Consider the following 12,151-nt stretch of genomic DNA (forward strand, 5'->3'; position numbering starts at 1 on the left):
CATACATTATGAAACTTTGATTCTTCCTTGGTGATAAGAATAAAGAAGTGAGTCTTCAAAAACTTGACAACAACTTTGCACTTGACAATTACCTGCATTTGACAATAGTCCACACTTGACGGCAGTCGCCAAGCACCTAAGAAAAGATGGTATCAATACCTCCATATAATCTTCAAGTTCATCAAGCTAGAGATATCCCACAATCACACATCTACCAAGTTCCACACCGAACCGGCGGCTTCCATTCCCCTTTCTGCCAGAATGCCAACACAATAGAATTATTTGTAGAGAAACGAATGCCGAAGGCGTTATTTATCGTTTTCCAGAGCGTCAATAATAGTCGTGGTGAAAAAGTGAATAAAACAAGCGCAAGTAAAAACAGCTATTTCCGGCAAAAATTATACTCGTTCAATTGTTCATTTCGAAACTTTAATATCTTCAATGTTCTCTCTCGAAAAATAGCAGCTTTAGTCAGAAACTATACTTATTCACTTGTTCATGTCGAAACCTCCATGTGTTCACTCATATCTATCGAGGGTATATAAACAGCTCGAATTTCTGACAGAATAAAAATTCTCAACAACACGCTTATCAATCTGGAGAACGAGCTTCAAGGCATGGGCGCCCGGCCTATAGCATAGCTAGCAATGTAACGGGTTCAGAACTTATTTTTAACGCGGGAACTTAATGAAATAATCTTGATGATATAAAATTGTGAGAATAATCGTTAATTAGTGTCAAGAAATTATCATCTATCTAAACACAGGCAATGAATAACAGCAACCAGCATTTTGACAACAAAAGATACCAATCCAAACATTCCTGCATTTTCACAGAAAACTCCACCCATAATCCTGAACCCCCGGCTACAAGCCCCGGCTCCGTCACAAGCATAGAAATTGCCATATCCCGTGTTGTCGTAGATAGTTTCCAAAGAACCTGGAACCGGGAACTTGGGAGTTAATATACTCCACATATGGGCGCCTGAGCGTCTTAAGTTTAGCTATGCAAGTTTGTTTTCGTATGTCCTATCACAAATGGAGCGGCTTTAGGAAGTGAATACAAACAAACCTACTCGAAAGTTGCTTATGAGAGCCTGAGCGCCTTAGATTTGGCCATACAATTTCTCTTTCGAATATCATATTCCAAATCGCGCGGTTTCAAGCAGTGAATACAGAAGAACCTACTCGAGAATCGAAAAAGAAACAAGCACGTGATCCTAAAGAAGTATATAATGCTCCAGAACTTCGGATTCCTCAGCCACCTCAAGCATGGCACAAGCTCCGCAGCAACAGGGATACTCATCGACAAATTGCGCATACCATTCTCGGTTCACTGGTGGCTCCCGGCTCCTTGGTCCCGGCTTGGGAAAGAAAGAAAGGTTAGACATTCATATCTCCATATGTCGTGAGAAGGTTTGAGAGTTTGTGGGAGTGGTTGGGAGGTGTGTTGCGTTGACGGCGGTAGTTTGTGTTGATAATAAGTAGTGGATAAGGTGATAATGTGTAAGTGAGATTGGCAATAAGTGAGAAACCTGATAACGAGAAATAATTTGATAAAAGGAAAAGCTTGACATGAACTCCAGAAACCTGACTTACATTATACTTCTAAAGAACAATATTCCGTTCGTTCTCACAGAGCCCGCGCCCGCGCCCGGCCATCTCCAGCTTTGACGGACTTCTTCTTCTTCTACTTTTCAATTCCTGTTAGTTTCTCGAGCGCTGGGTTCGTTATATTTATACCCCAAAAGAACCCTGACAACTGTTTCCCGAATATTCACTCTTCCTTTCCGACCCTCTCGCAGCTATTCCCTATTTGCCATCGCTCCACTTCTCTGTCTACTCCTCTCCATCGACCCTCGCACACTTATTCACTCCCCACCACCCTCTCCTCTTTCGCACCTCCCATTCACTCCTCCCCACACCCATCCCCAAATCTCTCCTCTCCCCTAGCCCCCCCTACCTCCCTCCTCAAAGGATAAATACGCCCCCCCGTCTCCCTTCCTCTTACCCATACCTAGACACCACAAACCTCAAAGCGTCGGACTGCAGCCGTCTCATGGCTCTGGCTCCCGCTAGCCACTTTGCTGAACGATGATGAACTACCCTTATTACTCTTATGATAGGCGATTTGCGCTGCAAGGAGGAGTAGTTAGTTGTTAGCAAAGAAAGAGAGATGCTCTCTGCTGTTCAGAATAGGTTTGTTGTTACGAATAGTTTTGTTGTCGGTTGAATGCTTGTTATGGAAAGGAAGTAGTGGAATGAGATGATCTATAGAGATGTTTGAGAAGTCGGGGAAAGAGTGGGATGTACAGAGATTTGATAAATATTCTCGTCTTAAAAAAAAGCTTTTTATTACAAGAACGCACTTCTGGGGCAAAACATAGTCTGAGATTGAAATTGGTTCAAGTGCAGTTGTCAATGCTGGATTTGAAAGGGAGAAGGAAGAGATAGAAAATAAGTTCGACAGAGATTCTCGTCCTAGAGAAGTCCTGACTAGAAGAAGAACGCGCTTCTAGGGATCATATGGTAGAAAATGAGCATGGTTGTTTTGTACATCCCAAATTTAAAAGGAGAGGAAGAGGAAGAGGGACAAGGTATTATGCATGTCCTTGTTCACGTCGATATTCGAACCTCTTTACATGTTGATAGTCACTTGACCCTACATCACCCCAGCATTTCACATTCACCACATCACTTCACACATCACATCACACCAAATCATCGTTCAAATCAAATCTTTCAAATCCTCATCAATTCAATTCAATTCAACTCAACCCACCCTCACCGCCAACCACCAACAACCACCAAACTAACTATCAAAACCCTCCTCCCCGCGCCACACTCCCCCAATGCAGCAAGCAGCCTTTCCAAACAAGCGCGCGAAAAATCAGAATATGCGAAAAAATCGAAATAAAGAACCAGCCCTCGATACTCTCAAGCCAAGCTAGCCGGCGAGATATATGACAGTAGGGATTTGTTTGTTTGTTTGTATGCACTCCTTATGTGCAAGGATTCAGCACGCTAGAACGTGTTTTGAGATCTCCCCCCCATCCCTCTCTTCTTCTTCAACAACAAAAGTACCACCAAGCTAGAGATCTCTTCAAAGCAGATCAACAAGAAACCCACCACCCAGCGGAAAATGGGGAAAGAGAACAGACACACATTCGAATAGAATCGGAAGGAAGAAGAATGTGCGTGAGATACGGGGTATCGGTGAAGTAGAGTAGAAGTCGAATTCGAAGAAATCATGCTATCATGTAGGTAGCTAGCGTGAAGCGTACGTGCGTGTATGCGGAAAATCGTAAAGGGGCGTAATGTCTATCTCCAAGGAAGCGAGAGATAGATCCGTAAAGAAGAAGGAGGATGATATGCGTATCGACGATTGCGGGAAGAATTTCCTTTCTTTCGGGAAGATCCAGAGGTGTGAGGAAGATTGTCGGCTACGCATTCCAAAGATAACCACCCCGTAACCCATCCAATGCCGTCCGTCAACAAACTTCCCCATCCATCCATCCATCTACAACAACGACACAGCACACACAACCACCAACCCTAACACATAGCCCGCCTCCAACCTCGGCGCAGCGCCCATATAATTCGCCGGCAGCGTGTTGCTGGCCGTGGCACTCGCACTCACAACCGCAACGCCGGTCCCGGTTCCGGTTGCGAGGCCCAGCGCGGAGGTCGTCGAGTTTGAGATCGAGAAGGTGGATGTTACCGATGCGACGACTTGCGAGACGGTGATTGTTTTCGTCATGGTGGCGGTGGATGTTACGGTCGTGGTGGAGGTGGTGGAGGATGAGGAGGAGTCGGCGAGGACGGGGGAGAGGAGGGCGATGAGGGGGAGGATGGTTGAGAGTCGCATTTTCGTGGATTAGCTGTTCGCGAGTGAGGTTGGTTGAGGTTTGTTTGTATGATCGAAGAGAGACTGTGTGTATGCGATTCGTGCTATGCTTTCGTAGATGTGCGATTCGAGATTTTGCAGATGAGATCGAGAGAGAGTTTCCAAAAATCAAATCCTCCTTCTTCTTCTTCTTCTTCTTCTTCGTAGTGATATAGCTCGGTCGAGGGAGACTAAGTATTGTGCTCTTGCAGGTATGTTTGAGCTATTGTGACGGGTGTGCGTGCGGGCTGGCTGTTCGCGACAATGATGTCTGATGGCTAGCTATTGTCTCAATGAGCGTGAGTAGATTGATTGCGTTAAACGAACTGGCGTTTGTATTGTATTATACGTAGTGAGCGAGGTGGAAATCGAATCTGTCAAAGACGATAATGGATAGACTTTGCCAACGAAGTCTGGTGGTTGTTTTTTTGTTTGTGGAGGAGCGAAGGAAGGATCGTGAGATGGGATGGGATGCGATGCGACAGAGGGTGAGATGGGTGGGTTAAAGTGGAGAGGGAGGGAAATGGATGGGTGGGTGGGTAAAATGGGGGAGATTTGGTGCGCGGCAACATGGAATTGGATGGTTGACGGAGGAGTAAAGAGGGACCTGGACCAGGCCAACAGCAAGCAACACAATTTACACACCGACCAACGCAACGCAATTGCAACAATGGGTGAGATGAGATGAGATGATGTCGGACAGAGACAGTTCAGATGATGATGTGAAGACGACTTGTAATTATTCCTTCCATCCAATCTTTCACTTTTGGAGCCCTCGAAGCAGGAACTGCCCTCGTGCTACAGTACAGCAAGCTCCTTCCCCATCTTCACCAAATCAGCGTCCCCTCCCCATATTTCCAGCACTCTTACTCACCGAAGCCCGCAAACCCAACACGTCCCTCCCCCAAGAAAATCCTTCCATCCTCCTCTGCAGCCCTCAAGCAAAAAAAACGCCCAGCGCAGCGCATCCCGCCGTCGCACCGCAATCTTAAATTCCTTACCCTAAGGACGCACATCCGACCAGGGCACCCCTTGTCGCGCGCATGGTCGGCCCTGGTGTAATCTGACACTCGCCCCGTTTCATTCGCCCACGTCGGCGGGTTCCTGACGTTAGCGCGGTGCTTTATTGGAAACGGCGTCCCTGGTACCTGATCCGGGATCTTGGCGGCGAGATGGGAGAAAAAGATTGTGTGTTGATGAATTTTTTTATTTTTTTTCCGTTTGGTGGGGATGGGTAGGTAAGGTATCCATTATCGTGGAAGGCGGGAGGACGAGATGATTGTTCGTGTGGAAGAAATGATATAGAGAAGGAATGTTCAAATATCCATCAGGTCGCAGAGTTGGGACCATAGTTGTTTGCTTTTGTTGGAACATTGCGCAAGTAAGTTTAAATCAGGCCTCTCTCTCTCGTTTCGAAACAGAACAACCAGCGCATCGCATCGCACCGCATCGCATCGGACCTCATTCACACACACAGCCACGTGTGCGACAGATAGACAGACAGCAGCCACCGCCTTTTCCCATTTTCCCTCCCGAGGACAAGAGAAGACCCGGGAGGAGGATTTGTGCGATTGATTGCACAGGCAGGGACGAAGGGATGTTGATGTCGTGCAAGGTAATTTACAGACAGAGAAAGAGAAGGGAAGGTTGGAGATGAGATCGTTTCCCGCACACGCACGCGGCTAATCTGGGGTTGGAGATACAGTACAGTGCAGTCACGAGGGAGTTGAGCCGCGGTCGGGCATCGCATGGGATGGGCTATCTTTGGGGTTCTTGCTTCGGTGGGTTTGCGAAAGGGACCGAGGAGTGAGGGATGAGGAGGGAGTATATCCTCAATGTCTGACATCTCAAGAAATTGGGCGCATCAAGTAATGCTGGTTTTCTCCATGCAGCAGACGCTTCGCATCCTGAAGAGCTTATATCCCTCGCTTGTCCAACTCGAGGACACTACCTAGGGAGGTAGGTAGGTGGCTTTCGCGACCTCGGCCAAACAACCATTTCCGGTCTCGCTCTCTCCTTTCCTCCCCCGGTGATCGTTTTGTGTTCAGATTCATATTGTTTCGAACAGTCGTTCGTCGTTCGTCATTTTCTGATTGCGCAAGTGTTTGATTTTCACCGCTAGAGGTTGAGATTTTATGTCTGTGATTCATTTCCTTGCAAGGCTTCGGATTTGCTTTTTGTGACGGGCTTCGAGAAGGCTTCTTTTTTTGCGAAAGCTTTTGCTGCGCGATATTTTCGCTGTGCTTGCATATAGGGGCTGTCGCTGGTGTACAGTAGTAATGCCAGTCTGCCAGTTGTCGAGTGCAGCAGAGAAGGAGTTGTGTTACTTTACTGCTGCATCTGCACAATTTTCTCTCTCGCACCAGATGAGAGGGAAACACCTCAATCTCTCTTCCCAACTCACCCGCGATGGTTTCATCTCAATCCATCTCATTCAATCTCCCCAGTTTCAATCGCCTCTGTTCGTCTCATCTCATCTCATCTCATCTCATCTCAAGCACATCATCTCTCTCTTCCCCACAAAAGTTTGATCTCCTCATCCCATCTCATCTCATCATCTCCTCATTCCCTCTCAGACCCAAACACCACCCTCTCCTCTGTACTTCATAATCTTGGCGAAACAATCTCCACATCACTACAAACCTCTCCTCTGTATCCAAACTCCACATCAGTATTCATGAAGCTACCGGCGTTTGATCTCCCACACAAGCCTTCTGTCAACCTGGAACGCGGGTATTCTTTCGATCGGGAGCTTTAGCCGCGTCGCTCAAACGCGCTGCGTTTGGGAGTCGCCACTGCAGACTGGATGGGAGCGTTTGATGGGTTGATTGCGGAGATTATGGATGGGGATTCTGGGAGTGTGGCGATATTTTGATGGCCGTGGAGGAGGAGGGACGCAGGACGTAGATGAAAATGGGAGGAAGTTGATGGCACGTGAGTTTCACGTGACTGTGTAGTACTTTAAAATGAGGTTGCGATTGGTGATGCTTATTCTTGAGGGAGTAAGTCAGATACAAGGCCTCCGCGTACAGAGTGTAGTGTACAGGGATGTCAAGTATCTAGTCTTTCAACAAGCTAGCACTTCTCAAAAACTTAAAACCAACCTCACGTGCACAAGTCTCCAGACCACCATCATATTTTCAAGCTTTTGAACATATATGTATGTATGTAGGTATATGAAGAAATATCCTCCCCTCACATCATCCGAAGCGAGTACATCAAGCAAAGCACAAGAACTTCTCCGTTGCCTTTCTCGGCTCGCTTGACTTGGTAGAAACTTATGACCTTGCGTTCTCCTTCTTAAGACTTGGTGAGGCCTGCAACTTCACTGCTTCGTCAAGAAGCTCGAGAGGAAATACCGACCCTCCTTTGCAACAATCTGACATCCTTTCACTCTCTAGCTCGACAGAGCAACGGTCGACTCTACTATCAACGAACTTTCATTCCCCTCATCATCTACAAGCACCGACGATAATCTCCTTACACGCAGAAATAGCGCCATACATCCGCTGGACAACGGTAAACTCGAAGATATACTTTACCTTCACCACCCAGGCAGCCGGAGGTCGAAATCGAGATTTCGCGGCTGCGTTTTTCGTTGGTGTGGGTTTTGCTCCACTTCCTCCACCACTTCCTCCCCCTCCACCTCCTCCAGAACTAGAACCAATAAAATACCCATCTCAACCCTCTCATCAGCCCCTCTTATCCCATCTCCCCCCCCTTCTCTCCCAAGAACCAGCCAAGAAAAGAAGAAAAATAAAGAAAGAAAGAAAAGAAGAAAAAAAACTAACCACTCAATCCCAACAACTCCCCACGCCGCACCACCCGTCAACGCATCCCAACGCCCCGATGGAGAAATCAACATGGTTCACGTCGCATGCGGCGCAGGAATCCATTACTGTTACTGTTATCGTATTCCTATTTTCTGTCGGAAAAAAGTGGAATAGAGAGGCGGAGAATAAAGGGAGGGAGAAGAAAGGAAGGGAACGGAAGAGGGGAAGAGAGGGGAAAGAGGAGGGGAAAGAGGAGGGGAAAGAGAGGGAAGAGGGAGAGGGAGAGGGAAGGAAAGGGGAAAGAGGAAAAGGCAGAGAAGGGAAGAAAGGGAGAAAGAAAGAGGAAAAAGAGCGTACCCTTTTCCACCCACGTTATCCGTACTCCCGATATTCGTTATATGTAACTGGTCCCCGCAGTATTGGGCTTTGTAGAGGTTGTGCATCCATGGCATACCTGGGTTGCTTTAGACAGCGAAAACAATCGTATGGTGAAGTAGGAAAGGGAAAGGGAAAGGGGGAGGAAAGGTAGAGGGGAGGGGAAAGGGGGGGAAGGGGAAAGGGAAAAGGAGGGAGGGGGGAAAGAGGGAGAAGGGGAAAAGGGGAGAGAAAGGGGAGAGAAAGGGAAAAGGGGAGGAAAAGAGTACCGAGAGCGGCTATCATTGCGCTATCCGAGGAGATAGATCCGCAGGAGCCGGGCGTGGAGAATTGTTGGTAGATTGTTCCTATGCCGGTGTATCTGGTTTGTATTAGTGAGGTTAGTTAAGTGAAAGGAAGAAAGCGAAGGGGAAAGGAAGGGGGGTTTACGTTGTGCGTTTTGGGATGGTATGGTTAGTGGAGAGATGGGGGAGGGTTTCGTTGTTAGGGAAAGAAAGGGATAGGTTATTTGATAGGAGGGCGGTTGTGGATGGAAGGAGAGATGGGAAGAGCATTTTGAGGGCTAAGGGTTGATATGTATTGATAATTTGCGGTATTAGGGGATGGGAGAGGAAGCTGGAGATAATTAAGATTTAAAGATAGGATCCATGGTGTGAGAGAGGTCATTGTGATTCTTGGTAATGGGGTCGTTGCATTCAGAAGTTTTGTGGTTGTTATTCGAGGGGATGGTTTTGTGATTAAGAGTACGGGATTGATAATTCGGTTGGGATGGAATGGAGTGGCGTGGCGTGTGAAGCACAGAGTGATGTCAAGGCCTTGTTTAGGTGCATCTTGAGGTTTGGTAGTTAATGGCAATAGACGGGTATTTTGATTGACTAGTATGGATTCAAGAAAGAGCGAAATCGAGCTACCCTTTGAGTGAATCTGAAATATTTATGAGTCACACGCTTTTGCCAGAAACCCATCTCCAAAATCAAAGGTCTCCAACAAGTATAAATTGACCAAGAGTTTCAGCCTACATCTTCTCGGGGGATGGTATACTCGACTATATTGCTCCAGAAATGGTGTGTTCTTTTCGAATTGGGCGTGCTTGACATATGCTCTTCATCTGCTCGGGTGGTTGAAATCTAGTTATGCTTTTGATTTCTTGAGTCTAATACCACTTTTGTGCGCTTTTTGTCAACTCTTTTTCTTTTGTCGACCATTTTCACGTCTTCTGCCACGCAACTTGAACTGTGCGGAATAAATTCAACAGTTTTCCAGCACAACCGGTCAAGACTCAGTGAATATCAGGATCATGTTGTGCCATTGCACTCTACCTTTTACACATAGAAGATGAAGACATCTTCTGGCAGTCTTTGATCAAAGTGGTAGATGAGAAAATAGCGCCAAAAATTACTTTATGTACTTGTTTGAACTACTTTAAGGTGCAGTTGGAACTGAAGAGCGCTATCAAGCCACTCTGGGTGAATCTCCAGGTCCCATCTATCCTCAGGCTGCCTCGTTTTTTATCGATGAACGAAAATTTCGAAGTTTTGGATTAGTATAAAATGACCATCGAATAGGTTCGTGGACTCAGTGGCAGACGGGCGTCCTTTGCGAACATCGTATTCTTGGTATCTGATCTTGATCTTTCTCCACGAGATGCATTCTGGGGTCCCGATCAAACGCTTTCCAAGTGAACTCGCTGCTAACTAAATTTCCGTTGTCAAATTCTTTAGTATTTCACATCAAACTTCACGGTTGTAGTCGAAGTCTACGAGATAAAATAAATTGACAAGCATATCATCCCTCAACATCGAAACTAGGGGTAGCTGCATATGAAACACGCTGCCCAGAGTCGTAGACCGAGCTTCCACACACACCGGCTGAGTCTGGATCACAGAGGAGATGTGAAGGATAGAAGTATGTGAAAGGTTGCTTTATATATCTACGTGTAAAGGGAGAGTTTGGGAAGTGTCATACACGCGATGTGAGTTGAGTCAGAAGTGAATCTGAGAAGGAGTTGATGAGGCTGAGGATCTTGAAGAGAAAATAGATGTCTAAATAAATTCACCAATTGCTCCTGACTCACAACCCCAGCGGAGCAAGAAAAGACCGAGCACCGAGAAGTATAAATAAACCAGACGGCACGGAGAAACTTGAACCTCCATCCAAACGAAAGTACCAGTTCAACCTCAAATCAAGAGGAAGCTCGCTCCCTTACATTGGGCCGTGGAAAGTTGGGTGGGAGAGTGTGAGCCAGGACGAAGATGCCAGAGACGCTTTGGGTAGAATTAACGGAGAAAATGAGAGGATGGGATATGAGAATATGAACGTTATTAGTAGTAATGTGGTGTTGTCAACAAATATGTGTACTGTCATGGAGACAAACGGCTCAGGGAAGTTACTACGTCTAAAGTCAGGATGTGTACATTGCGATGTTGGCTCCGGGCCTAAAATTTCTTTAGCCATGAAGTAGGCCTCATGCTGTTTGTTGTCACTCTCCAGTCTCAACTTTTGTTGACACAACATCTCTTATGGCCCGGCGGAGGGAGAACTACAGTGCTGTAGACAGACACTTCTTGGTCAGTGGGGTTTTTTTGGGCTTGGCTCCTTATCCTTCCTTGTTCCTGGGAGAGGGTTGGTCTATTTATAACCCTCGATATTAGCTCGCACACCGAATTCGAAACGGTCAACATGTGGAATCGAGTCATAGTCTTAGAAGATGTGTCAGATTCACTAAGAACACTCGAGTGCTCCGATCACGGAGTTGTGAATAAGTAAAACGAAATTGGTGCGTAAAGTTCACTGACTCATTCGAGTGCTCACTAACTGTTATTTTCGAACTATATATATGGCTTTTTCTGACAGAGAAGTCTGCCCTCTTTCTCACTGGCTTCAAGAGGGTCTACAAGGTGATTGAGAAGGGTAGAATCGCCGGCGGCAAAGAAGCACCCAATACGCTCAAACTCATTGATACCGTCAAATTGCAACTCTTTTCCAAAACCATTTTAATGCTGTTGTCGATTCTCTTTTCATTGTCATTCCAAATAAGTTTGCTTGTTTGATCCAAAATCCAGATTCCACCTATTACATCCTTCTAAGACACAAACGTACAGACTGCCCTTCAACCTCAAAGCAATGGTTCCAAGGTAACCGGGAGCATGGCTGCGACTCTTACATCGCCCGTGTTGGCATCAACCTGCAGTTTGCAGTTTCTGGAGAGAGAAAGGCTCCGTTTTATGCCCGTTTCGGATAAACTTCGGCTAGTTGGATCTACCTAGGACTTGTGTATTACGACTAGGCAAACGGATTCACCTGTTGTCTTCGAGACTGTCCATCTTTCACGATTGTCTCGTCTTGGTCATTCACTTCTTGCAAAGAAAAACAGAAACTGAGGTTTGAAGAACCAGGAAGATGAAAATAACGCGGAAGCCAAAGTAGAGTCGAGGGTGAGGTTGAAGCTTTAGGCTATAAATAATACCTGTCTGGACTCAAGAGCGACAACAATGCTGAGCTAACATCACAGAATCTTGGCTTATTCCACCAGCCCGGCGCTTTTGAGGTTCGATGGAAAAGACTCAAGGAGAGACAACCAAGCTCCTGAAAACTCCTAAGTCTTCTTTTCTCCTTTCTGGACTGCTGCTGTCGCTTTCATTATTGCTGCCAAGTAATTTACTTTCTGTTCATGCTTTTGGGAAGACTTCAAAATCTCACTTGCAAGAAATTGGATAAAGAGTTACAAAATACCGGGGCGTATAAGGTTGATGTACAGAGGAAGCTTAACACAGGCGTGTTCTGTCCACGATTTTCATGTTTGCTGGATGTGAGAAAGGTATCCTCTCAGTGCGGGTTGTTGGCTTTCCCTACGGGAGCAACGGCTCGTTATAGAACGACTTGGTACGCTAAATAACGAGTAGTTCTAATTAATTAACGAGTAATATCGTTAATTAATGCCTAAAAATACTACAAAACACTAGAACACTTCACTACACTCGATATTTATAAGCATATGCTTATTAATTTGAAATCTCACTACTTTCACTGCTCTCATTGCTCTCACTGCTGTCACTGCTGTCATAATCTCACTATTATCATAATCTCACTACTATCATAATTTTAGAGTATATCTTTAT

At 46.0% G+C, this 12,151-nt stretch overlaps 2 protein-coding genes across 2 annotated transcripts; one reads left to right on the plus strand and one right to left on the minus strand.

Moving 5' to 3' along the window:
* Positions 1–2,969: 2,969 nt before the first annotated feature.
* LY89DRAFT_149294 (uncharacterized protein) lies at positions 2,970–3,385 on the minus strand. The gene has a single exon (XM_018205385.1). The coding sequence runs from the start codon at positions 3,249–3,251 to the stop codon at positions 3,024–3,026; it is 228 nt and encodes a 75-aa protein (XP_018068240.1). The 5' UTR covers positions 3,252–3,385; the 3' UTR covers positions 2,970–3,023.
* A 3,658-nt stretch (positions 3,386–7,043) lies between these two features.
* LY89DRAFT_753215 (uncharacterized protein) lies at positions 7,044–8,187 on the plus strand (the record flags this gene model as incomplete). The annotated part of the gene is made up of 2 exons (XM_018221267.1): positions 7,044–7,049; positions 7,096–8,187. 2 exons carry the CDS (start codon positions 7,044–7,046, stop codon positions 8,185–8,187), a joined length of 1,098 nt encoding a protein of 365 aa, XP_018068241.1.
* Between the last annotated feature and the right edge of the window lie 3,964 nt (positions 8,188–12,151).

This window comes from Mollisia scopiformis (genome assembly GCF_001500285.1).
Source record: "Mollisia scopiformis unplaced genomic scaffold LY89scaffold_18, whole genome shotgun sequence".
NCBI classification, from domain to species: domain Eukaryota; kingdom Fungi; phylum Ascomycota; class Leotiomycetes; order Helotiales; family Mollisiaceae; genus Mollisia; species Mollisia scopiformis.

What these genes read in the sequence shown, in the direction of transcription:
- LY89DRAFT_149294 (XM_018205385.1), bottom strand. Translation starts at nt 3,251, where the DNA reads ATGATTTCTTCGAATTCGACTTCTACTCTACTTCACCGATACCCCGTA.